Source organism: Dama dama, chromosome 21 (genome assembly GCF_033118175.1).
Source record: "Dama dama isolate Ldn47 chromosome 21, ASM3311817v1, whole genome shotgun sequence".
NCBI lineage: Eukaryota > Metazoa > Chordata > Mammalia > Artiodactyla > Cervidae > Dama > Dama dama.
In genome coordinates this window covers 1,802,071-1,824,332 of record NC_083701.1, presented here as the reverse complement: position 1 = coordinate 1,824,332, position 22,262 = coordinate 1,802,071, and the positions used below count along the sequence as shown (strand labels likewise).

General features: G+C 63.0%; 4 protein-coding genes across 7 annotated transcripts; 3 read left to right on the top strand and 1 right to left on the bottom strand.

Annotated features, from left to right (window-relative positions):
• Positions 1-295: 295 nt before the first annotated feature.
• Positions 296-3,008, top strand: LOC133042468 (cytochrome c1, heme protein, mitochondrial). Its single transcript, XM_061123068.1, has 8 exons — positions 296-469; positions 673-840; positions 1,381-1,577; positions 1,660-1,786; positions 1,872-2,029; positions 2,115-2,275; positions 2,502-2,602; positions 2,704-3,008. The coding sequence occupies exons 1-8, from the start codon at positions 311-313 to the stop codon at positions 2,806-2,808; spliced, it is 1,176 nt and encodes a 391-aa protein (XP_060979051.1). The 5' UTR covers positions 296-310; the 3' UTR covers positions 2,809-3,008.
• A 1,941-nt stretch (positions 3,009-4,949) lies between these two features.
• SHARPIN (SHANK associated RH domain interactor) lies at positions 4,950-9,074 on the bottom strand. 3 transcript variants are annotated; one of them, XM_061122983.1, is made up of 9 exons: positions 8,426-9,074; positions 7,963-8,137; positions 6,316-6,453; positions 6,099-6,237; positions 5,924-6,014; positions 5,692-5,845; positions 5,490-5,608; positions 5,279-5,407; positions 4,950-5,208 (listed from the first exon to the last, which is right to left on the bottom strand). In XM_061122983.1, the coding sequence occupies exons 1-9, from the start codon at positions 8,621-8,623 to the stop codon at positions 5,125-5,127; spliced, it is 1,227 nt and encodes a 408-aa protein (XP_060978966.1). In that variant the 5' UTR covers positions 8,624-9,074; the 3' UTR covers positions 4,950-5,124. The 3 variants fall into 3 exon arrangements, with proteins under 3 accessions (XP_060978966.1, XP_060978965.1, XP_060978967.1); XM_061122982.1 differs by having other exon boundaries at positions 6,099-6,240; positions 8,426-9,073; XM_061122984.1 differs by lacking the exon at positions 6,316-6,453 and having other exon boundaries at positions 6,099-6,240.
• A 411-nt stretch (positions 9,075-9,485) lies between these two features.
• Positions 9,486-12,308, top strand: MAF1 (MAF1 homolog, negative regulator of RNA polymerase III). Of its 2 annotated transcripts, XM_061122987.1 has the most exons (8): positions 9,486-9,626; positions 10,351-10,473; positions 10,577-10,705; positions 10,781-10,946; positions 11,077-11,198; positions 11,285-11,404; positions 11,565-11,702; positions 11,830-12,308. In XM_061122987.1, exons 2-8 carry the CDS (start codon positions 10,391-10,393, stop codon positions 11,849-11,851), a joined length of 780 nt encoding a protein of 259 aa, XP_060978970.1. In that variant the 5' UTR covers positions 9,486-9,626; positions 10,351-10,390; the 3' UTR covers positions 11,852-12,308. The 2 variants fall into 2 exon arrangements, with proteins under 2 accessions (XP_060978970.1, XP_060978971.1); XM_061122988.1 differs by lacking the exon at positions 11,565-11,702.
• A 119-nt stretch (positions 12,309-12,427) lies between these two features.
• On the top strand, positions 12,428-21,285 carry WDR97 (WD repeat domain 97). Its single transcript, XM_061123897.1, has 24 exons — positions 12,428-12,557; positions 12,724-12,854; positions 13,033-13,661; positions 13,987-14,108; positions 14,303-15,008; positions 15,080-15,222; positions 15,307-15,543; positions 15,619-15,709; positions 15,884-16,016; positions 16,106-16,227; positions 16,390-16,546; positions 16,694-16,843; positions 16,915-17,145; positions 17,227-17,352; positions 17,432-17,515; positions 18,370-18,489; positions 18,581-18,790; positions 18,879-19,073; positions 19,162-19,359; positions 19,438-19,559; positions 19,629-19,791; positions 20,075-20,652; positions 20,749-20,810; positions 20,910-21,285. Exons 1-24 carry the CDS (start codon positions 12,428-12,430, stop codon positions 21,110-21,112), a joined length of 5,043 nt encoding a protein of 1,680 aa, XP_060979880.1. The 3' UTR covers positions 21,113-21,285.
• The last annotated feature ends 977 nt before the right edge of the window (positions 21,286-22,262 follow it).

Sequence of the window (22,262 nt, the reverse complement as noted above, 5' to 3'; positions counted from 1 at the left end):
TACTGGAGTGTGTTGCCATGCCCTCCTCCAGGGTATTTTCTCAACCCAGTGATGAAACCCAGGTCTCCCGCATTGCAGGCAGATTCTTCACCGTCTGAGCGCCCTGTGGACATTGTATTCCCCTTTCTTCCTTTCAAGCTTTTTGGTTAGTCTATTACTTGCATCAGTTGTTCTCCATTGTCTTGGGGAAATAACTTTGAAATTACAACACTTGCCAGAACAGTATCGGGGGTTGGGGCTAACAGCCCTGGACAAGCTGTGTAGGCTTGGCAAGTGGGGTCTTCCAGGGGGTCATCAGACTGGTTAAATAATGGCAATTCTTTGCAATGAAGGTGTTCTTCCACCGCTCCAGGTCGGGAAATATTGTTGGACGAAAGCGTGCAATAAAGCGGTGGATTCCAGGTTGGGGGCGTCTAGGCATAGCCGCGCGGCACAGCTGATCCTCGGAGAGACCAGCGGCGGGACTAGGGTAATCAAATAGTTGGGCGTTGTCACGGCAACAGAGAGACGCAATGTGGATTTGAACAACCTCTGGTTTCCACGACGACTGGAGTAGCAAGGCGATGCGGTGCACCGCCCTGAAGTACAGAACCCGCCCCCGCCCTCGCCCTCGCCCCGCCCCCTCACACGCCTCCCGGCTATCGCGAGGTTTAATATTCTTTGCCACCGCAGAGGCCGACGGGAGCGGTGGCCGCGCTGAAGAGGGCCAAGATGGCGGCGGCGGCGGCTACGCTTCGCGGGGCAGTGGTGGGCCCGCGGGGCGCGGGGCTGCCGGGAGCGCGGGCCCGAGGTCTGCTGTGTGGCGCGCGGCCCGGGCAGCTCCCACTGCGGACACCCCAGGTGAGCTCTGACCCTGAACCTGGCCGCCGAGCGGCCCCGCATCCCGCTGAAGGTCACCGCGGGGAGGCTCCCGGCGCGGGCTTGGCAGCGCGGGAGCGTCCTCCGCACCCGGGCCCCCGCCCCGGCCGGACCCCCGCCGCCTGCGGACCATGGGCGCCTGGGAGCAGGACTGGCCTCTACCCCTCCGAGCAGCACAAGCGCCTGGTGCCGAGCGTGGGGGGCGGCGGGGCTGGGGGCTTCCCCGGGGGTCGCGCCGAGGCCCGCTCTGGCCCCGGCCTCTCGTACTGGGCCCGCGTCCTGAAGTGACCTCAGCCTGACCTCTGCAGCTGCTTGTGACCTTGGCCTGTCCCCGCACCCTTGCTCACTTCGGCCTGATTCCAGGCCCAGGATCCAAGAGCACGCCTCACATCCCCTCCTCGAGGACGGAGCGGGTCGAGGGCTCCGCGGCGGGGAGGGCAGTGATGCGAGGTGGCCGGAGCTGGGTGCGTGAGAGGTAGGGCTGGGTGGTGTTCTGAAAAGCGCTGAGCGGCATTCTTGCAGGCAGTGTCCTTGTCATCGAAGTCTGGCCTGTCCCGGGGCCGGAAAGTGATTCTGTCAGCGCTGGGCATGCTGGCGGCAGGGGGTGCAGGGCTGGCAGTGGCTCTGCATTCTGCCGTGAGTGCTAGTGACCTGGAGCTGCACCCTCCCAGCTATCCGTGGTCCCACCGTGGCCTCCTCTCCTCCCTGGATCACACCAGGTGTGTGGCTGGCTGGGGGAGTTTATGGGTGAACCGGGTGGGGTGGAATCCTTGGCACCCCTGACCCCTTCTCTCTCTCCAGCATCCGGAGGGGTTTCCAGGTGTACAAGCAGGTGTGCTCCTCCTGCCACAGCATGGACTACGTGGCCTACCGCCACCTGGTGGGCGTGTGCTACACAGAGGATGAAGCCAAGGCACTGGCTGAGGAGGTGGGCACCCAGCATGCAGAGCACCCAAGGATTGGGGTTCCTGCTGTGCTGGACAGCAGGGTTGTGATGGGGCTCTCGGTGGCAGGTGGAGGTTCAGGACGGCCCCAATGAGGATGGGGAGATGTTCATGCGCCCAGGGAAGCTGTCTGACTACTTCCCCAAACCATACCCCAACCCTGAGGCTGCACGGGCAGCCAACAATGGAGCACTGCCCCCTGACCTCAGCTACATTGTGCGAGCTAGGTAAGAGGCTGCCTGCAGGGTGGTGTGGGGAGTGGGGAAGGCCCATCTCACGCCAGAGGCTGAGGATACCCCGATCTGGTCCCAGGCACGGTGGTGAGGACTACGTCTTTTCCTTGCTCACGGGCTACTGTGAGCCACCCACTGGAGTGTCGCTGCGAGAAGGCCTCTACTTCAACCCTTATTTTGCCGGCCAGGCCATTGGCATGGCCCCTCCAATCTACAATGAGGTCTTGGAGTTTGATGATGGTGAGGCCCCCACCCTGGGGATGGGCAGGCTGGGTCCTGTTTTCCGTTTTCTTGCCCCAAGAGGTCCTGCACCTTCCTTGGTTTGGGGCACTATATATGTGGGAGAAGACTCATGGGTCATCTTCATGCCATCTATGTACTGGAGGTGGGGGTTGGGTCTCATCCCTTTGAAGCTTTCGGCAGGGACCCCCTCGGACAGCCCTTAGACCACTTGTCCTTGACCCAGGCACCCCAGCTACCATGTCCCAGGTAGCCAAGGACGTGTGTACTTTCCTGCGCTGGGCAGCTGAACCAGAACACGACCATCGCAAACGCATGGGGCTCAAGGTGAAGGGGCTGGGCCGAGGGGCGCGGTGAGCCTGGGGACAGGCTGGGAGCTGAGCAGGGGTCCTTTCTGCCTCCCTCCTCTGAGCCTGCCTCATCCCCAGATGCTGCTGATGATGGGCTTGCTTCTGCCCCTGGTCTACGCCATGAAGCGGCATAAGTGGTCAGTCCTGAAGAGCCGAAAGCTGGCCTATCGGCCGCCCAAGTGACCCTACCCAATGTCTATTTGCTGTCCTGAGCTTCAGAGTCCTCAAGCCTGGGAGCCACACTGGGCCTGTTGAGGTCTCAGGTGGCCCTCCTGGCCCAGCCCCTCTTCCTCTGGGACAAGAGGAGGAGGGGCAGGAGCTGGGGCTCCAGCCCCAGTTTTGTTCAGCGCCCACTGTGGAAATAAATTAAGTTTCTCAACACACTTACCTGAACTATTGTGTGATGGGAGTATAGGTTTGCAGGGGACTCTGGGCTTCTCGGGTATTGTTAGTGGTAAAGGACCCACCAGATGAGGGTTCAGTCCCTGAGTTGGGGAGATCCCCTGGAGAAGGGCATGGCAACCTACTCCAGTATTGCCTGGAGAATCCCATGGACAGAGGACCCTGGCGGGCTACAGTCTGAAACAACTTAGCGTGTGCGCGCGCGCACACACACACACACACACACACACACACACACACACACACACACACGACTGGGACCCTGGCGGGCTACAGTCTGAAACAACTTAGCGTGTGCGCGCGCGCACACACACACACACACACACACACACACGACTGGGACCCTGGCCCTGAGAGCTCCTGGGGGTGACAGTCCATGGGGCCATAAGAATCAGACACAACTGAAACAACGCGCGCACACACACACACACACACACACACACACGACTGGGACCCTGGCCCTGAGAGCTCCTGGGGGTGACAGTCCATGGGGCCATAAGAATCAGACACAACTGAAACAACGCACGCACGCGCACACACACACACACACACACACACACACACGACTGGGACCCTGGCCCTGAGAGCTCCTGGGGGTGACAGTCCATGGGGCCATAAGAATCAGACACAACTGAAACAACGCACACACACACACACACACACACACACACACACACACACACACACGACTGGGACCCTGGCCCTGAGAGCTCCTGGGGGTGACAGTCCATGGGGCCATAAGAATCAGACACAACTGAAACAACGCACGCACGCGCACACACACACACACACACACACACGACTGGGACCCTGGCCCTGAGAGCTCCTGGGGGTGACAGTCCATGGGGCCATAAGAATCAGACACAACTGAAACAACGCACACACACACACACACACACACACACACACACACGACTGGGACCCTGGCCCTGAGAGCTCCTGGGGGTGACAGTCCATGGGGCCATAAGAATCAGACACAACTGAAACAACGCACGCACGCGCACACACACACACACACACACACACACACACGACTGGGACCCTGGCCCTGAGAGCTCCTGGGGGTGACAGTCCATGGGGCCATAAGAATCAGACACAACTGAAACAACGCACGCACGCACGCGCACACACACACACACACACGACTGTGAGAGCTCCTGGGGGTGTCCAGTGTAGTATGGTCAGGATTGCCTGGCACAGACTGTTGGCTGAGAGTCCAGTCAGCACTGAATATAGGACAGAAAGCAGAGAAGTAGAAAATAGCAACATTAATTAAAGTGGTGAGTACTTGGTCACAGGTGAAGAGGGGGGCCCTGCTGCAGTAGCGAGTCAGTGAAACCACTTGACTTTCATCCTGAGGGCAGCAGGGAGCCCTGGTGCATATCAACCAGGGATAGGCTGGCCTCAAGTAGGAGCTGCAGGAGTTGATCCTAGGACTGGGGGTGGCTGGGAGAGGTGGGCAGCAGAGAGGCAGGCAGAGGCCATTGGAAGGAGCTCCTGGTCTCTTGCCTGGGCAGCTGGAGGTGCTTGCTGTAAACAGGATGGTCCCCATCTCTGAAGGGATGGCCCCTCCTGGCAGTCCACAGGGCAGCTGGGAGTGGCCAGGTTTACACAGCCATGGACCTGTCAGTGGGCAAAGGGCCAGGGCAGTGCTTCTTGGCAGTGGCCTGTGGACCTGGCCCAGGGTTTTTTGCTCCAGAGCTTTTCTTGTCCCCAAGCAGGGAGTGTGAGGGGCGGCAGGGTGGGAGCAGCCTACAGGAGAGGCAGCCAGGGTGGGGAGGGTGAGTGCTGAGAGGAGGGCAGGGTGTGTATCCGAAGGGCCAGCCCAGGGGTCAGCAGACGAGGGCGGGGGGGTGGGGGGGGCTGCCCACCCTTGGCACCTGGGGAATTGGTGCCAGGCCCCTACGCCTTGGGACTTGCATTCCAAGTGTGCTCTTTGGTAGCCTCCTGGGCTCCACTGGGAAGGCCCCACCCATCCAAGACTGCCAGGGTTCCTCTCAGAGGGCTGTCTGCCCTCCATCCTCCCAGGCTGCAGGAAGGCACAGTGAAAGGGCACATGGCCGGCTCAGAAGTGTCTTTAATGACCCCAGCGAGCAATCAGCAGAGGTTTCCTGAGAGGTTCAGGAGGGGGTCCAGGGACCTTGGGCCTGGAAGGGAAGGGCCATCCTCTCTCCGCGTGACCTGGAAGGAGGGGAAAATGGGTCATTCTGCTTGTTCTGTCCCGTCCCCTCCCTGCCTCTGCTGCTGGTACCTTTGGGAGCTGCTGGGTGGAGGCTGTGGGAAGGGGGTCCCAAGCACAGGGCCTCTGGGTGCTGCACATCTCACAGCCGGGGCGGCCTGGGGCGTTGATGAAGGTGCACGAAGGACAGGGCCAGCCGGGCTGGGGAGGCGAGCACACGGTTGCTGCTCACCCGCTTTTAATGCCTACAGTGTGAAGGCCACCCTGCCCAGTCCCTGCTCACCTGAAGGGGGCTGGGCAGGCTAGAGTTGCCTGGCTGAGGGGTTGGGGGCAGCCCCAATGACTGCGAGAACAGGCGGCCTAGTTCCCCATCCACCTTCTGGGGGCGTTGAGGACTGTGTCCTGCAACAAAGGCGGTGAGAGTCGGGACCATGGTGGGCTGCACTCCCTCCACCTTCCTCATCCTGCCCCAATCAAGGACTGACCTGGGGCTTCTCGGGGAGCTGACAGCAGGTAGAGGAAAGCAGGGTCTCCGTCCCGCCAGACCCCATAGAAAGCAAGGCTGTGTTCAGGGACACACAGGCACCTCCCGATGACCCAGCGCTGCACAGCTGGTGGGAAGCCGAACTCTGAGAACACCTGGGGCCAGAGTGTCGGAGTGTCACCCAGGCCGCCTCCTGCCGCCCCCCACCCAGGTTCCCCAGACCACATGCTCGCCTGCTCCTGGAGGGCCCTGATGGTGCAGTGGGGGTGAACCTGCAGTGAGACATGGGCAGAGGATGCAGCGTCTTCAACTGTGACCTGGAGCCTGGGCCAGAATGGAGGTCACAGGTAAGGACAGGGGACCTGAGAGGCCTGGGGGTCAGGGTGAGAAAGAGGGCCCAGGCCTTACCTGATGGGGCCAGGAGGAAAGCAGGCCTCCTGGAGCTGGACCCTGAGGGCCACACGATGCTGTGCCAGCATGGCTGCTGCTTGGGCTGCTCCCTTCTCATCCCCACCCTCTACAGCCTGGGTCAGGCGCCCTGCCAGCTCTTCTGCAGGGGAAGAGAGAGCCATCGCAGCCCCACACTGGCTGCTTCCACCCAGCCCCTCCAGCCACCTGCCTTTACCTTTCTCCATCAAGTCTCCAGGGCTCCAAGGAAGATCCACCTTGGGTTGGGGGACCTTGGGTGTGGGCACTTCAAGGGGACTGGGCGGGGAGACAGGGTGCGTTTCTGGGCCTAGGGCTGGGGGCAAGCTGTCACTGCCTAGGAGGAAAGATGTGGGGTGGGCTGGTGGTCTCTTTGAGATCTGGCCCCCCACGGAGTACACACCCAGGCCTCTGCCCTCTCACCTCAGGCTTCCAGTAACTTTGTCTCCTCCCTCCTCACCTCAGCCCATGCCAGGGCCCTGCCTTGGCCACATTTCAAACCAGACCTTGGCCCAGTCTTGGCCCTTGCACACCCCAGAGATCCCTGCCGACTCCACTCAGAGTTACACCTGGCTCTTTCTTGGGCTCTGGAGTCCTTCTGGCCTCCTTTGCTGCCCAGTCCCACCTGCAGCCCTCCTCCACAGGGGCCAGGCCACTTCTCTTGGCCTGTACAAGCCCTCTCAGCCAGCCAGGAGGCTCCCTGGGCCTCACAGAAGAACCAACAGAGATCTCTAGGAGTCCTGCAGTCAAGGTGGCCTCCTTTCAGGGAACTCCAACGTCTCTCCTGGCTCTGCCATCAGCACAGGGCACTCTGGGCTGCTCCCATTCCAAACAAGCCCTCTCCAGCTGGTGCTTGCCTTGAGCGTGCCACCAGCTCCCCTTCTTACCTCCTACTTGACGCCCTGCCCATGTGGTGCAGATACAGCTCCTTTGCCTCAATATTCTGAGCTGTCTGCCCATTGAGATAAGCAGGGCTCCCGAGCACCCGGCACCAGGTCTGCCTGGAATCTCGAAGGCCTTGAAGGAGTGCTTACTACAGGCACAGAATACACACGTGGTGAACCAACCAACCAATGAATGCATGAGAGAAAAGTGCCTTTCTCCCTCTGCAGATGCTGCTGTCTGGACCTCTCTTCCATCTCACTGTGTGCTTTTTGCTCACCAGCTCAGCTGTAGCATCTGTGAACTCCTTCCCAGATGCACTGGCTGCCTGCCAGACCCTCTTCTTGTTTCTGTCTCCTAGTGACCTTGGTTGACCTTTTCTACCCCCAACTTTTCCTCTTCAGAACTCCAGCTCCTCCCACCTCCTTTCCCTCCTACATGTTTTAAGAACCTGACCACTTCTTTGCCCTTCCAAACAGGCTCTCTGCAGTGTGTGTTCCTTCCAGCTTCTCAGCCATTAACTTTTGCATTCAAACCTCCAAGAAATCCAGCCAATTCCTCTCCTAAGCATCTCTGGAAACATCTTTCCTCCCTCCAGCCCTGTCTGCATCACCCATACGAATGCAAGGGTTCACCAGTCTTCAGAAGCTTGAATCTGAGCCTGTCACTCTTCCACTATCTTCCACGCTTCTGAAAGTCTGTCTTCTCACCCCAGTCCTGAGGGCCTGCGTATGCTGCCCATCCACACCTGTCTGGCACTGCAGGCTCCAGCCATTCGGTCTCTGTTCCTTTTCTCTACTTGCTCACTCCTGGGAGTGCTCCCAGAACCCCAGTAGTGGGCTAGAGGGGCTCAGCTTTCCCCACTACTCCCCCCATCCAAGCCTGGGGGGTTGGGGCTACTCCTGCCCTCTTGCAGAACAAACACTGGCCCTGGCGTGGTGAATTTTCACTCCAGGGCACTGACCATTCTGTCCTTCCATGGTAGCATCTCGGACTAGGGCTGCCCACCGCTGAGCTTCCTGAGGGTTGGCGAAGTGCAGGTTGAGAGTCCCAGGCCCTCCCGGTGGAGGCTGCAGCTCATGCTGGCAGGGGCCTCGGACTGTGTAGGAGACTGACTCCAAGGGCCACTCCAAACTGACCTGAGGAAAGGGAGAGTCCAGGCTCAGTGCGTTCCCCAGCACATACTGCATGATAATCAAAGGAATACGAGGTAACGTTTGTCGATTACTTACAACGTCCTAAGCCTTTTACTCGTGTTACTTTATGAAACCCTCACAGTAATCCTACAAAGGAAGTACTAGCATCATCCCCATTTTACAGAGAAGGAAACAGAAACAAGTAAAAGATAACGGCACACGGCTAGCAAACGGAAGAGTGTGGCTTCAGGCTCAGAGGCCAGGCCGCGCGCCCCCGCCGGCCCCACTCACCGCCCCGGGGCCCGCGCCCAGCATCTCCAGCCGGAAGCGCCCTGGTCGCTCGGGGTCCGCACTCAGCTGCAGCTTCCGCAGCTGGGCCTCCACGTCCAGGCCGGCGCCCAGCGGCCTTACCGCGGCATGCACGGCCAGCAGCACTGCGGCCGAGCCGGAGTCCGAGCCCGCGGCCGAGCCGCCCGCCGGCGGCGCCATCTCCGGTCCGGCCCCCGCACTGCCCCCACGAGCCCGCTTCCGTGGACTTGGGTCGCTGAACTCCTACACCGGCCGGAAACTGTAACCACGAGCCTGGGGTTCCGGGCGCTGCCCGAGCGTCGTAGCCGTCTGCCGCTCCCGCTTAGCCAACGATGGCACTTCGCCCGAAGGTCTCCCGACACAAGCGGGTGAGGCTGGGCTTGCAGGCCTGTACTCCAGGCAGAGCGTCAGAGACGCCAGCACCGGCCACGACTGGAAGGCCCTAAAGGCTCGGGTTGGGGCTGAGCTCGGCGGTCCTTGTGAACCCAGCATCTGGCTCCCAAGCCGAACGCTGCTCCGGAGCCCCTTCTGGGCCGCAGCCCACCTCCCGCCGCTCACCCGGTTGCCGCGGCCCACCCACACCTCACTAGTCCACTGCCCCTCCGGGGAACTGGGAAGCCACTGGGGGCGGAGCCGCGAGGGCCGCGGCCAATGAGCGATAGGGCGGGAGGCGGGTTCGCACGGCCGAGAAGATGACTGACAGGGGTCATACCCAGTAGGGGCGGACATCGGGACTGAACGGCGGATGCCGCCCCCAATGACTGTGCGAGCTCCCGGTTCCAACCGGCTGGAGCGGGCCATTCAGACGCGTGGGGCCGGGCCTGGCAGACGCTTGTTGTTGTCCGGCTCGGGGAGGCAGAGGTCGTTTGCTCGCTTGCTCGGGCCCTCTGTGGCGGTCGGCGGACAGGTCGGTCGCGATAGTAGGGCACCGTGCAGGGGCGAGGCTATGTCGCGGTGGCAGCCCGCCGGGGCCGGCAGGGCCGGGAGTAACGGGACGTCGCCGCGGAGCTTCTTCCCCCGGATACAGTGCGGCCCGAGCGGAGGCCGCGGCGCCTCCGCCCGTTCTTGAGGAGCCCGCGCTGCGCGAGGCCCACCCCGCCTTCTTAGCCCATCCACGCCCACCACGCCCATCGACCTGACCCTGCCGAGTCTGGCCCGGCTCGATTGAGCGCGGCGCAAGCAGGTAGGTGTACGCCCTGTGCCCGGCGGCGACCCGGGCTGTCCGGACTACAGTGCCCAGTGGGCTTCGCGCCGGCGCGCATGCGCGCACTCCGGGGCGCACGGCCGCCTGGGACGCGTAGTTCCTGCGCCCCGGTTGGGGTTTTCCCCGGGACCCGGCGGACGCTGGAGCGCCCTAGCGGCCTGTGTGGCCGACACTCCGGGAGCCTCGGGGCCTCTTCTCCGCCCTCTCTCATACTTTTGAAGGAAACCGGAGGAGCTCATGGGTTTCCTGTCTCCCTCACTAGAAAGCCGTCTGTAGAACAGGGAAAAGCACCGCGTCCAGGTGACGGCAGAGCCGAGCCCCAGACGTCCTGGTTCCTTACCGGGAGCGGGTTTTCACTCTGGCCGGAGGGGAACTGCAGGAGTCACGCCCCTTCGCGGACTCCCAGGGTCCTCCTCGATGGGATGGAGAGTGTTGAGGGAGAGACTAACCGAGCATCCCCCGGAGTTAGCAGGATTCCCCAGTGGGTCCCCCATCCTGGCCGAAGAACTCCTGTGAGGTGCAGGAGGTGTAGCTGAGCTGGGCCTAGACTTGCCGATCTTACCGTCTCACCTGCCAGTGCTGAAGGGCTGGAAGCAGGTTTCAGGAGGGGCCCAAGTTGTTCACAGCAGCGCCTCTTACTGCGAGGAGGGCTGAAAGTGGAACCCCACGGGCCAGATTCCCATGGACTGATCTTGGTCCTCAGGCAGCACTAGCCTCTGGAGCACAGACCCCTCCCCGAGGACATGAAGCTGCTGGAGAACTCCAGCTTCGAGGCCATCAACTCGCAGCTGACCGTGGAGACAGGAGATGCACACATCATTGGCAGGTGAGGTTGTGGCTCTGGGGGCTGGCCTCTTGGAGGCCACTCTGCACTGGTTCTGGTTGAGCTTGGGAGGTGGCATGCTCCACAGTCCTGCCTGCATCTCTAGGATTGAGAGCTACTCGTGTAAGATGGCAGGTGACGACAAGCACATGTTCAAGCAGTTCTGCCAGGAGGGCCAGCCACATGTGCTGGAGGCACTGTCCCCACCCCAGACCTCAGGCCTCAGCCCCAGCAGGTGAGCAGGGGCAGGGCCTGCCTACGGGGGACTGGCGAGTGGGCCAGCACTGGGCTGACACTTGTCTCTGTGCAGACTGAGTAAGAGCCAAGGTGGCGAGGATGAGGGCCCCCTCAGCGACAAGTGCAGCCGCAAGACCCTCTTCTACCTGATTGCCACACTCAATGAGTCCTTCCGGCCGGACTACGACTTCAGCACAGCCCGCAGCCATGAGTTCAGCCGGGAGCCCAGCCTTAGCTGGGTGAGGGTGGGGTCGGGGAAGGGACCTGCAGGCCCACAGCCATCCCAGGTGTCCTCCCTAACTTAGCGTGCTCAGCCCGGTTCATTCCTGTTTCCCGGCTCCTTGTCAGCCCCAACTGTGACCATCCTAGGTGGTGAACGCAGTCAACTGCAGCCTGTTCTCGGCCGTTCGGGAGGACTTCAAGGCCCTGAAGCCGCAACTGTGGAACGCGGTGGATGAGGAGATCTGCCTGGCTGAATGTGACATCTACAGGTGGGCCTACGTCCCTGCAAGGGGCAGGGGTCCTGGGTCTCCTTGACACTGGGACTTCACACCATATCTCATCCCCCACTCCCCAGCTACAACCCAGACTTGGACTCGGACCCTTTCGGGGAAGATGGCAGCCTCTGGTCCTTCAACTACTTCTTCTACAACAAGCGGCTGAAACGGATTGTTTTCTTCAGCTGCCGCTCTATCAGGTTGGCTGACAGGTTGTCTCCCTCCCTCCCCTACCTCCTCGTTTGGCCCACACACCTTTTCCCCACCCCATTCCTAATTTTCTCCTTCTTGGACATCCTCCCTGGAGTCAGCAGTAGGCTGAGGGCAGGCGATTTTAAGACTGGTCTCCCCTCCCTTCAGTGGATCCACCTACACTCCCTCGGAGGCAGGCAACGAGCTGGACATGGAGCTCGGGGAGGAAGAAGAGGAGGAGGAAGAGAGTGGAGGTGGAGGCAGCGAGGGTGGGCCTGAGGAGACGGGCGCTGTGGAGGAGGACAGGTGCGGGGCCGCCCAGCAGCCTCCCTCCATGGCCCTGGGGCGGGCGGGGTGGGGTGGGGCCGGGCCACCTCTGCCTGGGCTCCTGGGTGTGGGCTCCTCAGCTCACTGCTCACCACCCTTTGTGCAGGGTCCCGGTGATCTGTATGTGAAGAGGAGAAACAGAGGCCCTAGCTTCACCCAGCTTCGAACAGTGCCTGGACCTGCCCACCTGAGGGCCCAGGTCCCGGCGCTGCCACAGCACCAGCCCACCCCAGGCCATGCCTGCCTAGCCCTTGGCTCTAGCCTGTGGCTGTCCACTCACCCCCACAGGCTGCTACTGCCCACACTATGGCTGGACTAGACAGCACAGGGCCTGGTGGGAAGAGCCACTGCCCTGCTCACACGAACTGACACAGGCAGGGGCAGCTGGACCGCAGAGTTTATTTTTGTATTTTGTGTGGGGTCAGGCCTGGGCCTTCACACTCCAGCCTAAAGGGCCGGAGACCCAGCAAGTGGTCCCAGGGGTCATCTGCCCACTTGTACCCCCCACCTTGCCCATTGGGCAGCGTGCACTGAGTGTCACTTTGCTGCAACTGGTTTGTTTCCAATAAAAGTTTCTGTGACTTAGTGTGGACCTAGACTCACGAGGTGGGGCGGGGCCTGCGTCAAGGGCGGGGCCTGCTGCGGCTGGTATCCTAGCAACGGTCTTATGGGCGGTTGAGCCGCCTGGACCCGCCGGTTTTGAAATGGAGTCGGAAGTGTTGGGTGCAAGTAACCCCTCTACAGTAGAAGGCGACCACCTGATTCTACACCAAGACCCATGTGAGGCCGACATCTACGAAGTCCCGGACCCGGGGTTCCTCAAGGAAGAGAGGGGTGAGGTGGCCTGGGCTGACAGGCCCAGGTTCTGTCCTTAGGGAACGCAGCGCTCCCTGGGCAGTCTCCTAACTGGGCAGGGCTCCTAGGAGGGCCCTTGGCTGCCCAGGACCTCCAGAGTTAGGGGCCCAAGACCACACTGACGGCTTCCACTGCCGGTTCGCAGGGTCATCATTTTCGGAGCCGGCCCCACAGCTTTTTACCAACAACTCGCGGTGGCAGAACATGGCTCTGAGTGCCCGTGCCCGCCAGCTGTGGCTGCTCCTGCGCACAGGCCTGCAGACCGTTGTGGAAAAGGTGCGGCTCGGCCGTGGCATCTGTGTCAAGGCCTCTTTCCTGACCTGGCTCTTCCCCTAGGGGTCCCCAGTAGAATCCCAGCTGGGGTCCTCTTGGCACCCCTAGACAGGTGCCCTGCCTACCCCCAACCCCTGGCCCCCACCAAGTTCACTGCAGTCTTGTTGATCCTGGCCCATAGGAAAAGAGAGCTGAGCTGCACGTGGCGCGCTTGACGCACGGGCTGGAACCCCTGCGGCGCCTGGAGGTGGCAGCTGGGCTGTGTTCGGTGGCACAGGACCCCGTGGGCAAATGCTTCGTGGTGCTGGATGGTGCAGGCTGCCTGCACCTGCACAGAGAGGATGGCTGGGCACAAGAGAAGCTGCTGGCTCCAGTTGCACTTACAGGGCTAGTGGCGGTCCTGGGCCCGCTGGGCACTGTGGGCCGCTTTGTGGGCTGGGGCCCAGTGGGGCTGGCCATACTAAGGTCCGACCTTAGCCTACTGTGGCTGAGTAAGCCAGGGGAGCACAGGGTGCCAGGCCGCGAGCCCATCTGCTGCCTGCCGGTGCCAGATCCCGGACTGCTGCTGGTGGCGGAGGCAGGCAGAAGCCTGGTGCTCTGGAAGTTCCGTTCAGGGGGCCGCTGCCTGGTTCCCCACGGGTCACCTCTGCAGCTACCACCAAGCATCTCGGGTGCACTTGCGTGTCTGGCTCTGGGGCCTCGGCCTCCCCATCACGACCCATGCTGCTTCGCAGCCTATGGCTCAGCTGTGCTCACCTTTGATCTGCAAACCTGGGCTCTCACAGATGTGCGTCGGAATCTGCACAAAACGTGAGGGGGGCCCAGGGATGGGTGAGGGAGGGCGGAAATCATGAGGCGAGGCTGAGACGGAAATCCAGTGCAGAGATGGCAGGTGGGCAAATGCGCGTGCACACACACGGCAGTCCACACACACACACACACACACTGCAGTTCTGAGTCCACCCGGACACACACACACACACACAGCAGTTCTGAGTCCACCCGGACACACACACACACACACACACACACACACACACACACACACACACACGGCAGTTCTGAGTCCACCCGGACACACACACACATACACACGGCAGTTCTGAGTCCACCCGGCCTACCTCTCACTCCTCAGCACTATCTTTGACCTGGCGTACTGTAGAGAGGTAGAGGCCATGGTGACAGCTTCCCAGGACAGCACGGTGAAAGTGTGGGAGGCTGACTGGCAGATCCGGATGGTGTTCGTGGGACACAGAGGTACGCTGGGCCACGGTGGCTCCTGAAGCTTGGTCTCCCTCCACCCTGGGGATGGCCCTCTGCCCTCAAGAGCCCCTGGCACAGAATGTCTGCTGCTTCCTTGCCAAGCTTCTCCACCCTGGCCGCGACCCTGACCCAAGGCTCCCCGTTCCTCGCTCCCTGGGACGCAGGAGTGACACGCGCCCCTCCCGCAGGCCCAGTGACCGCGGTGGCCGTGCTCCCGAACACGGCCCTGGTGGTGTCGGCTTCACAGGACGGGACGCTGCGCACATGGGACCTGCAGGCATCGGAGCAGGTGGGTGAGGTGGCGCTCACCTGCTGGGGCCGCGGCGTGCCGACGGAGAGTGTGAGCCGTCTGCTGGCCCCCGCCGGCCTGGGCTGGCCCTTGCTCTCCTTGGGGGCCTGCAGCGTGGGGCTGTGGCGTGCGCGGGAGCTCTACTCGCCATTGGCGCAGCTGTCTGCGCCGGTGCTCCACCTGCAGTTGGCGCCGGCGCTGCCCAAGCCCACCGCCCCGCACGCGGCGCTGCCCGCGCGCCTGGTGTGCGCCTGCGCCGACGGCTCGGTCTACCTGGTGTCGGTCTCTGGCGGACGCACCGTGAGCGCGCTTCTGCTGGAGCCCGAGGACTGCGCGGCCGCCGTGGCCTACTGCCTGCCTCGCGAGGCGCTGTGGGTGCTGACGCGCACCGGACACCTGCTGTGTGCCAACGCAGCACGCTCCCCAATGCGGGTGCTGCACCGCCTGTGCCCGCTGCCGCCGCCTGCGCCCCAGCCCTGCTGCCTGCACCTCTACAGCCACCTTACGGACCCCGCCAGCGCGTTCACCAACTGGGAGATAGTGTGCCAGTACAAGGGCGAGCTATGCCGCAGCGACGTGGCCTGGGCCTGGAAGGACAAGAACCGGTGGGTGCCGCAGCCAGCCGGGGCTGGGCAAGGCAACCGGACCCGTGCCAACGGGCTGTGGTCGCCAATAGGTACCTGCCCGTGGTGGGGCACACTGATGGCACCCTGTCCGTACTCGAGTTGCGCTCCTCGAAGACAGTCTTCCGGACGGAAGCACACAGCCCAGGGCCCGTCACTGCCATCGCGTCCACCTGGAACAGCATCGTGTCCTCTGGTCGGTACCTCTCCCCCTCCCCCGCCACGCCGCCGGGGACTCCTTCCCTCCCCAGAGGCGCCACCGTGGCTCCTGCCCGCACAGGGGGAGACCTGACTGTGAAGATGTGGCGCGTCTTCCCCTACGCCGAGGAGAGCCTGAGCCCCTTGCGCACCTTCTGCTGCTGCCACCCAGCGGTGGTGCTCTGCGCCCTCGGCAACCGCGTCACCGTGGGCTTCGAGGACCCGAACAGCGCCACCTACGGCCTGGTGCAGTTTGGCCTGGGCAGCAGCCCTCGCTATGATCACCGGCCCCAGGACGACCCTACGGACCACATCACTGGTGAGGGGGCAGGGCCGAGGGGAAGCCCAGGCCTCCAGATGGCTCTGGGCCCTAAAGATGAGCTCCGGCCCCCAGGCCTGTGCTGCTGTCCCACGCTCAAGCTGTATGCCTGTTCCAGCCTGGACCACACCATCCGCATCTGGACAGCGGAGAACAAGCTGCTGCGGTGGGCTGGGGAGGGGTGGGGGCGGGGAGCAGCTGCCTGGGTTTCCCACCTCTGCCCTACCAGAGCTGGGCAGCTGGAGGGGGTGCAGGGGTGGCCGGGGACTTGCCTCTGCTCCTGCCTTGGTGTTCTACTCAGAGAAGCAGGGCTGGACTCCCACTCTGAACCCCGCTCCAGGCTCCTACATCTGAACGGTGCCCCTCAGGCCCTGACCTTCTGCAGCAACAATGGGGACCTGGTCCTGGCGCTGGGCTCCTGCCTCTGCCTGCTGGACCACAGACTCTACCTGCCCACATCTTACCTGCTTAAGGTGTGCAGTGAACACAGGTGGGCGGGGCAGGGCTGCTGTGGGCAGATGAGCTGCCAAGGCCAGGGCTCCAGGCTCCTTTCCCTGTTCAGAAGCTGTGCCAAGAGGTCCCTGATGGGGTGGATGACCCTCCACTGCCGCTGGCCAGCCAGGAGTCACTCACCTCAGCCCAGCTACAGAGGCTCGCCAACCTGCGTGGGGCGGCCAGCCTCAGGTCTGCTGAGAGGCCTGGCTGAACTGTCCCAGAGGCCCCCACCCGGCTCCCCTGGGTCAGGGCCTGGCCATATGCCCCCACAGGAGACCCTAGAGCTCCCAGGCCCCTCGGCCAATCACCGCAAGCCCATCCCAATCCTGACCGTTCGTGGTTGCCCACCAGGGGCCTAGCCGCCCAGCTCAGGGCCCCGGCCCAGCCTCTGCCCTACCCTGCTGGCAGTACCATCTGTGTCCCACCTGTGCCCCTCTCTGTCTGCAGCACAGCCTTATGTTTCATCCATCGCCAGACAACAGCTCCTCAGCAGCCAGTGTCGGAGGAGGTGGGGTGGCTCCCGGTGCCCCCCCAGCACCCAAGCTCAGGACCCTCCCGTTCGGTCCCTGGGGCAGGCCTGGGGTCCCTGCACCTGTCTGGGTGGCACACGACAAGGCTCAAGGAAGAGTGAGCTGACCCCTGACCCCCACCCCAGGACTTGGAAGCCCTGGTTGCCCGGGACCAAGACCTTCAGCAATTGAGACTGGGGCTGGAGAGCCCGGCAGCCCGGCCCCAGCTGACTTGGCAGCAGCGCCAGCAAGCCTTTGATAACTACCTACATCTGATCTATGGCCCGGGCATGCTGGTGAGCATGGGGCCTCCCCAGACCTCCTTGTGCCCTGGGCCTCTGACCTGCCCGTGTGCCCTGCCCCCCAGGGTCTGGATTCTGAAGCACAGCCCCAGCAGCAGTGGGGCACGGTGGCCCTTGCAGTGGAGAGAGAGACCTGGGACCCGAGTGCCCAGCCCAGAGATGGCCCTGCTCTCGGGGGCACTGAAGCCCCACCACTGCAGGACGTAGGGACCCTGGGCAGGCGCTTTGCCCGCCCTCCCCGAGTCCCCTTGCCTCTCCCACCCACCTACCGGAGGGTGCACAGCAGAGCATCCCAGGTGAGGCCTCCCACTCCTCCCACCCCTGCCTTCACCTCATGAATCCCGCCCCCCACCCTCTGACTCCTCCTTCTGACCCAGCTACTGGCCCTGTCCTCCCTGAGCTGCGAGCTGGGCCTCGGTCTGGACCTGCAGCTGCAGCAGGACCGGCTCAGCAAGAAGCCTCTGGTCTGGGATCCTTCGCCCCCCGACCTGGGGCAGAGCAGGGTGAGGACCTGGTGGGAGAGGCTGCCCCGGGGGCGGAGCTGCAGGGACACTGGAGCCCAGGCCTCTGTCCCCCACGCAGACCTCCCTGCTGCTGCAGAGGCGGCCCCAGGAGCTGCTCTCCAACTGCAGGGGCTTCTTCCCTGCCACCATCCATCCTTACAAGGTGAGAGCCCCAGACTGCGCTAGGGGCGCCTTCCTCCGCAGGGCGCCCTTCTTGGGGACCCGATCTTCCCCTGGCTGCGCACCTTTGTGCCAACTCTGCCTTGAGAGCCAGGCCCACCCGCACCCCCCACCCCCAGCCCAGTTTCACAGCTGCTGCTCGCACTCTGGGAACCAGCTGCCAGAGGGCCAGGACGCTGGACCAGGCTCTAGGGAGGCCAGAGCCTCTGCCGCCTGCCCTGCCTGCAGCTGCTCCCAGCTAGGGTTGGGGGCGGGGCCTCTGGACTGAGCGTGGGAGACCATCGTCCTGCCCCCAGGGGAGCGGAGTCACCGGGAGCCGCCTCCCCACTCTGCCCCTCCCCCCATGCCCAGACAGACCCAGCTGCTCTCTGACACTCGCGTCTGGCATTCCCCCCTGAACCTTCTAGCTGCTACTCCATCTACCCAAGCCTCCAATATGCCCCCGGGGGCTCCTACTGCCCCCCTCCCTTTTTTTCTTCTTGGCTGCTGTGCGTGGCTTGTAGAATCTTAGTTCCCTGACCAGGGATTGAACCCTGGCCCCGGGCAGTGAGAGGGAAGTCCCTCCTATCGCCCTGGGCTGATCCGGTGCAGAACTTGTGCGTGTCAGGGGTCCCAAAGGCTAGCTTCACCCGGACTTCCTGTCTAGGTCACCACAGCGGACAGTACTTTGCCTGCCCTTCTGCCTGACTCTGGGAGGTTCTATCTTCCTGACTGGGGTCGTGAACAGGGCTGTGAGCCTGGCTCAGCTCCCGGACATGGAGCCGGTGCCGGCTAGGGTGGTCTCTGGGGTAGGTGGAGTTCAGGCTCTCAGGCCGGCCCGCTGTGCCCTGCCTGCAGTACTGGCGGTGGCCCATCCGCTTCCCCGGCTGCGTGCCCAATTCGGTGGTGCTGCAGCAGATGTGGTCGCCCGAGGAGGTCAGCGGCCTTGGAGCCCTCTCGGGCAGCCGCGAGAGCAAGGTGAGGCAAGCGGCGGGGCGGGGTCTGCGGGAGGGCGGGCCCCCTCCCCCTTCGCCGGCCCACGGCCAGGGCCTGACTCTCACCTCTGCAGCAGCGCGGGGACCAGGATGACCTGTGGCTGGCGCGGGGCATCAGGCGGCGCCGCACCAAGCAGCAGCAGCAGAAGTTGATCCAGTGGCTGAGGGACGAGGAGGACGAGGACGAGGAGGAGCCGGACCTGGACTGGGCCTTGGAGCCCCCAAGTCCCCGGCATAGGCTGCCCTCCGACCCGCTGCTGGTGCCTATGAGGCCGCAGGCGCTGGTAGGCGTCAGAGGCTGGGCTGGGCGGCGGCGCAGGGGCGGCCTAGGGAGGCAGGGTCTGCAGCTGCTGCTGCTGCTACTGCCCCTAGAGCGCCAAGGACCCTATCCTGAGCCTCAAGGGCGCCCATGAGGACACAGCCGGGACCGAGACCTACGTTCACCGCCCCCAGTTCCACTATGCGCAGTTGCTCTGGGAGCAGCGCTACGGGCGTCTGCCGAAGTTTCTGCAGATCTTCGTTGAGCAGAACTGGTTCAAAAAGCTCTTCCCCATCTTCACCCTTCAGGTTCGGGGGAGTCTCGGAAGCACGGACTCGGGGGTGGGAGCAGGAGGCTGGAGCACCAGGGATGACAACAGGGGGCGGGGCTCGGCAGGCCTACCCCGAGATGGGCACGGTGGAGGGCCTGGCCTCCGCGTTCATGGACCTACTGGAGGAGGCCTCCTGGGCTGACCGTGTGCACGTGCTGCGCGCGCTGCAGCGGCTGCTACCGGACCTCAGCAGAGAGTTTTGTAGCCGGCTGCAGGGCACCCTCCTGCGCTTGCTCAACCTGGAGCAGCCCCCCAGCCTGCAGGTGAGCGCCTTGCCCCGGGCCGGCCCGGCCCGCCCCGCCCCAGGCGTGGGGCACCGATCTCTCTCCACCTGTGCTCAGGACCGGGTCCAAAAGCAGTTTGTGATGCTGGCGCTGCAGCTGCTCCTGGCATGCTCTCTGGAGTCCCGCGAGGTGGTGCTGGAGCTGATGTCCTACTTCCTCTACTCGCCAGCCCCCTGCTGGTGAGTCCTGCTCCAGCTGGCCCTCCCCACTGTGGGAGGCCACCCACAAACCTCCCACACCTGCCCCAGGCCAGAGCTCAGGAAGCTGCTGGACGGACTCGGCCTTCAGGACCCACAGGGCTTCCTGTTCAAGGAGATGATGACCTGGGTCCAGGGCCCAGACCCTGAGTCCAAGGCCACACTGCGCAGGCGCTGCTGCCAGAAGCTGGAGGAGATGATCCAGCAGCTGCAGGTCTAGGCGGGCAGGGTGGGGGCAGGGCCAGGTGGCCAGCCCATGGAGCCTCTTGTCTTCTCCCCAGGCTTTCCCCAAGTCCGGGGGTGGAGGGTGGTGAGGAATTGGGGGAGGGAGCCAGGCGAGGTCAGCAGGCTCCTCTCCCTACTCCCACTCTGTGCCTCCTCTGCCCTCCCCTACCCTGTCCCCATCTCCCAGATCTTCCTACCTGCCCAGGAGGAGGGGACGGTGGGGTCTCTGCCTTGGACCCTGGTGCACCCTCCCCTGACCGCCTCTCCTGCAGGTGGAGACCATGCAGCTGTCTGTAGCCAAGTTGTCAGAGGTGCTGCCCAAGGTCTCAGAGACCTCAGGACTTCACCCCCCTTCTAAGAAGGCCCTGTCGCAGATCTTGATGCTCTCTGGGGCAGCAGGTCACGTGTCTGTGACATCCTCCAATGTCTCCCAGACACCCTCTCTGGTGGTCTCACCAGGGGTGTCAGACTTGACCACCCTGGAGCCCCAGGCCCAGCAGACGCTGGCACAGCCGCACTTTTCGAGGACCTGTCGCGCACTGTCAGAGACCCTGATGCGCTTCTGCCTCCAGCCTGAGGTCTTCTTGCGGTCCTCCGCACCCGCCATACTGCCCCATGAGATGCTGCCTCGTGAGATGCCGCCCTGTGAGATGCTGCCTCTGGCGCAGATGGTCTGGTCACAGTCCAAAATGCTGGACCTGGGGCCCATTGATGCACTCAACTTCTTTTGCGAGCAGCAGCGCATTCGGCAGCAGGGGCCCCTGCCCAAGGAGCCCTACAGCCCACCCCCAGGCTCTCCCCCACCCCCACAGGTCCATGGCATAGTGCTGCCACGGTCCCCAGATCCCCGGTGAGTAGGCCACGGGCTCCGGGGTGAGGCTGGGGCAGAGCCTGTTTGGCGTGGCTGAGGCGCTAGCTCAGCCAAGCCCACCTCCCCACCCAACAGGCACGACCGCATCCTCCGACTTCAGGAGGCTAGGGTCCAGAGGCCTCCCATGAGACTGAGGGGTGAGTGGGGTCAGGGATGGAAATCGGACCCCGGCCCAGCCCAGTTCCCGCTGAGCATCCGCCCCACACCACGGTCTCACCATTCTGCTGGCCCCCCAGGCCGAATGTTGTCCCAGCTCTCGGCAAACCACTCCCTGGACCGAACCATCCGCATACTGAAGCTGCCACTGCCTCGGGTGGAACTGCAGCCTTTCCCCCCAGACTGGCCCAGGTCCACCCGTCCGCTGCCCCCACGGCTCCTGCAGCCTGCTCTGCAGCGCTACTTTCTGCCAGATGACACCAACCCTGACAGCTACCGCTAACCCAGCGAGTGGTCCTGGCCCGGCCCTGACTCCCCCTTCCCTCCAACATGGAGTCAAGACATGGCTTTCCAGCCAGCTGTTTGCCCCAGCTAAGGCTCAGGGCTGGAATAAAGTCCAGAGGCCATAACCCACACACTGGATGCCACCTTCACCTTTGGGGGCCACTGAGGTGGGTAGGGGGTCTGGTGTGTGGTGAATCTGCTGGTGGCCAGTTGCCCGTGTGAGGCATGTGTAGGGGCCTGGTGGGGTCTGGGGTGGGACAGGATCTGGGCTGGGGTCAGCACATGTTGAGCAGTGTTCCTGGTGGGGGTGCGTTTGTCTGCCCAGAGAAGGAACCCACAGCACAGGCATGTCCCTGCTCAGGCACTCAGCCAACCTTTCCTTGTTAGTTACTGGGGTCAGGATGGGCAGGAGATACCAACAGGTGGGCCAGGTAGAGGGGAAGGTCTGGGTGGTGGCAGGTATGTGTGGGAGAACCTGTAGTCGTTCGATGCAGATGAAACCAGGAATGGTCGGAGCTTTGCTACCTCTAGGCTGGAAAGGAGAAGACTGATGAAGGGGCCCTGCATGTTTTACCCACAAAGCAGTAAAGGGGTAGTGTGTCCTCTGGATCTTTCCCCTCAGTCACCAGGGGACGGACCTTGTCTGGGAAGTGCAGGGTCTCAGAGGGCCTCAGCCTTCTTCTGCACTGCCATGACCTCACAGGGCCCTGCCCCAGCCCCCACCGGGCCCACGTGTGCACTGGCTGTCAGGACGCTTGTGTGAAGGGCCAGTGCTAGCTCTTTACGTCCTGCTGCTGGGAGGCCTGAGCAACGACTTCTTTCCTGCACTGTCAGCCTCTGACTTTTGACGTTCCTTCTCAATGGTTTTGTGGTTAAAATTGGCTACTCACACCTTCCCCCAAAACCCCTACCTGTGTGGGGTCTTGTTATGGGGCTTCTGCTGGCCAGCACTTGGATGTTTTTCAGTACATGATGTTCCTTGGGGGCTCAGACAGCAAAGAATCTGCCTGCAATGCAGGAGACCCCGGTTCAGTCCCTGGGTTGGGACGATCCCCTGGAGAAGGGAATGGCTATCCACTCTAGTACACTTGCCTGGAGAATTCCATGGACAGAGGAGCCTAGCAGGCCACAATCCATAGGATCGAAAA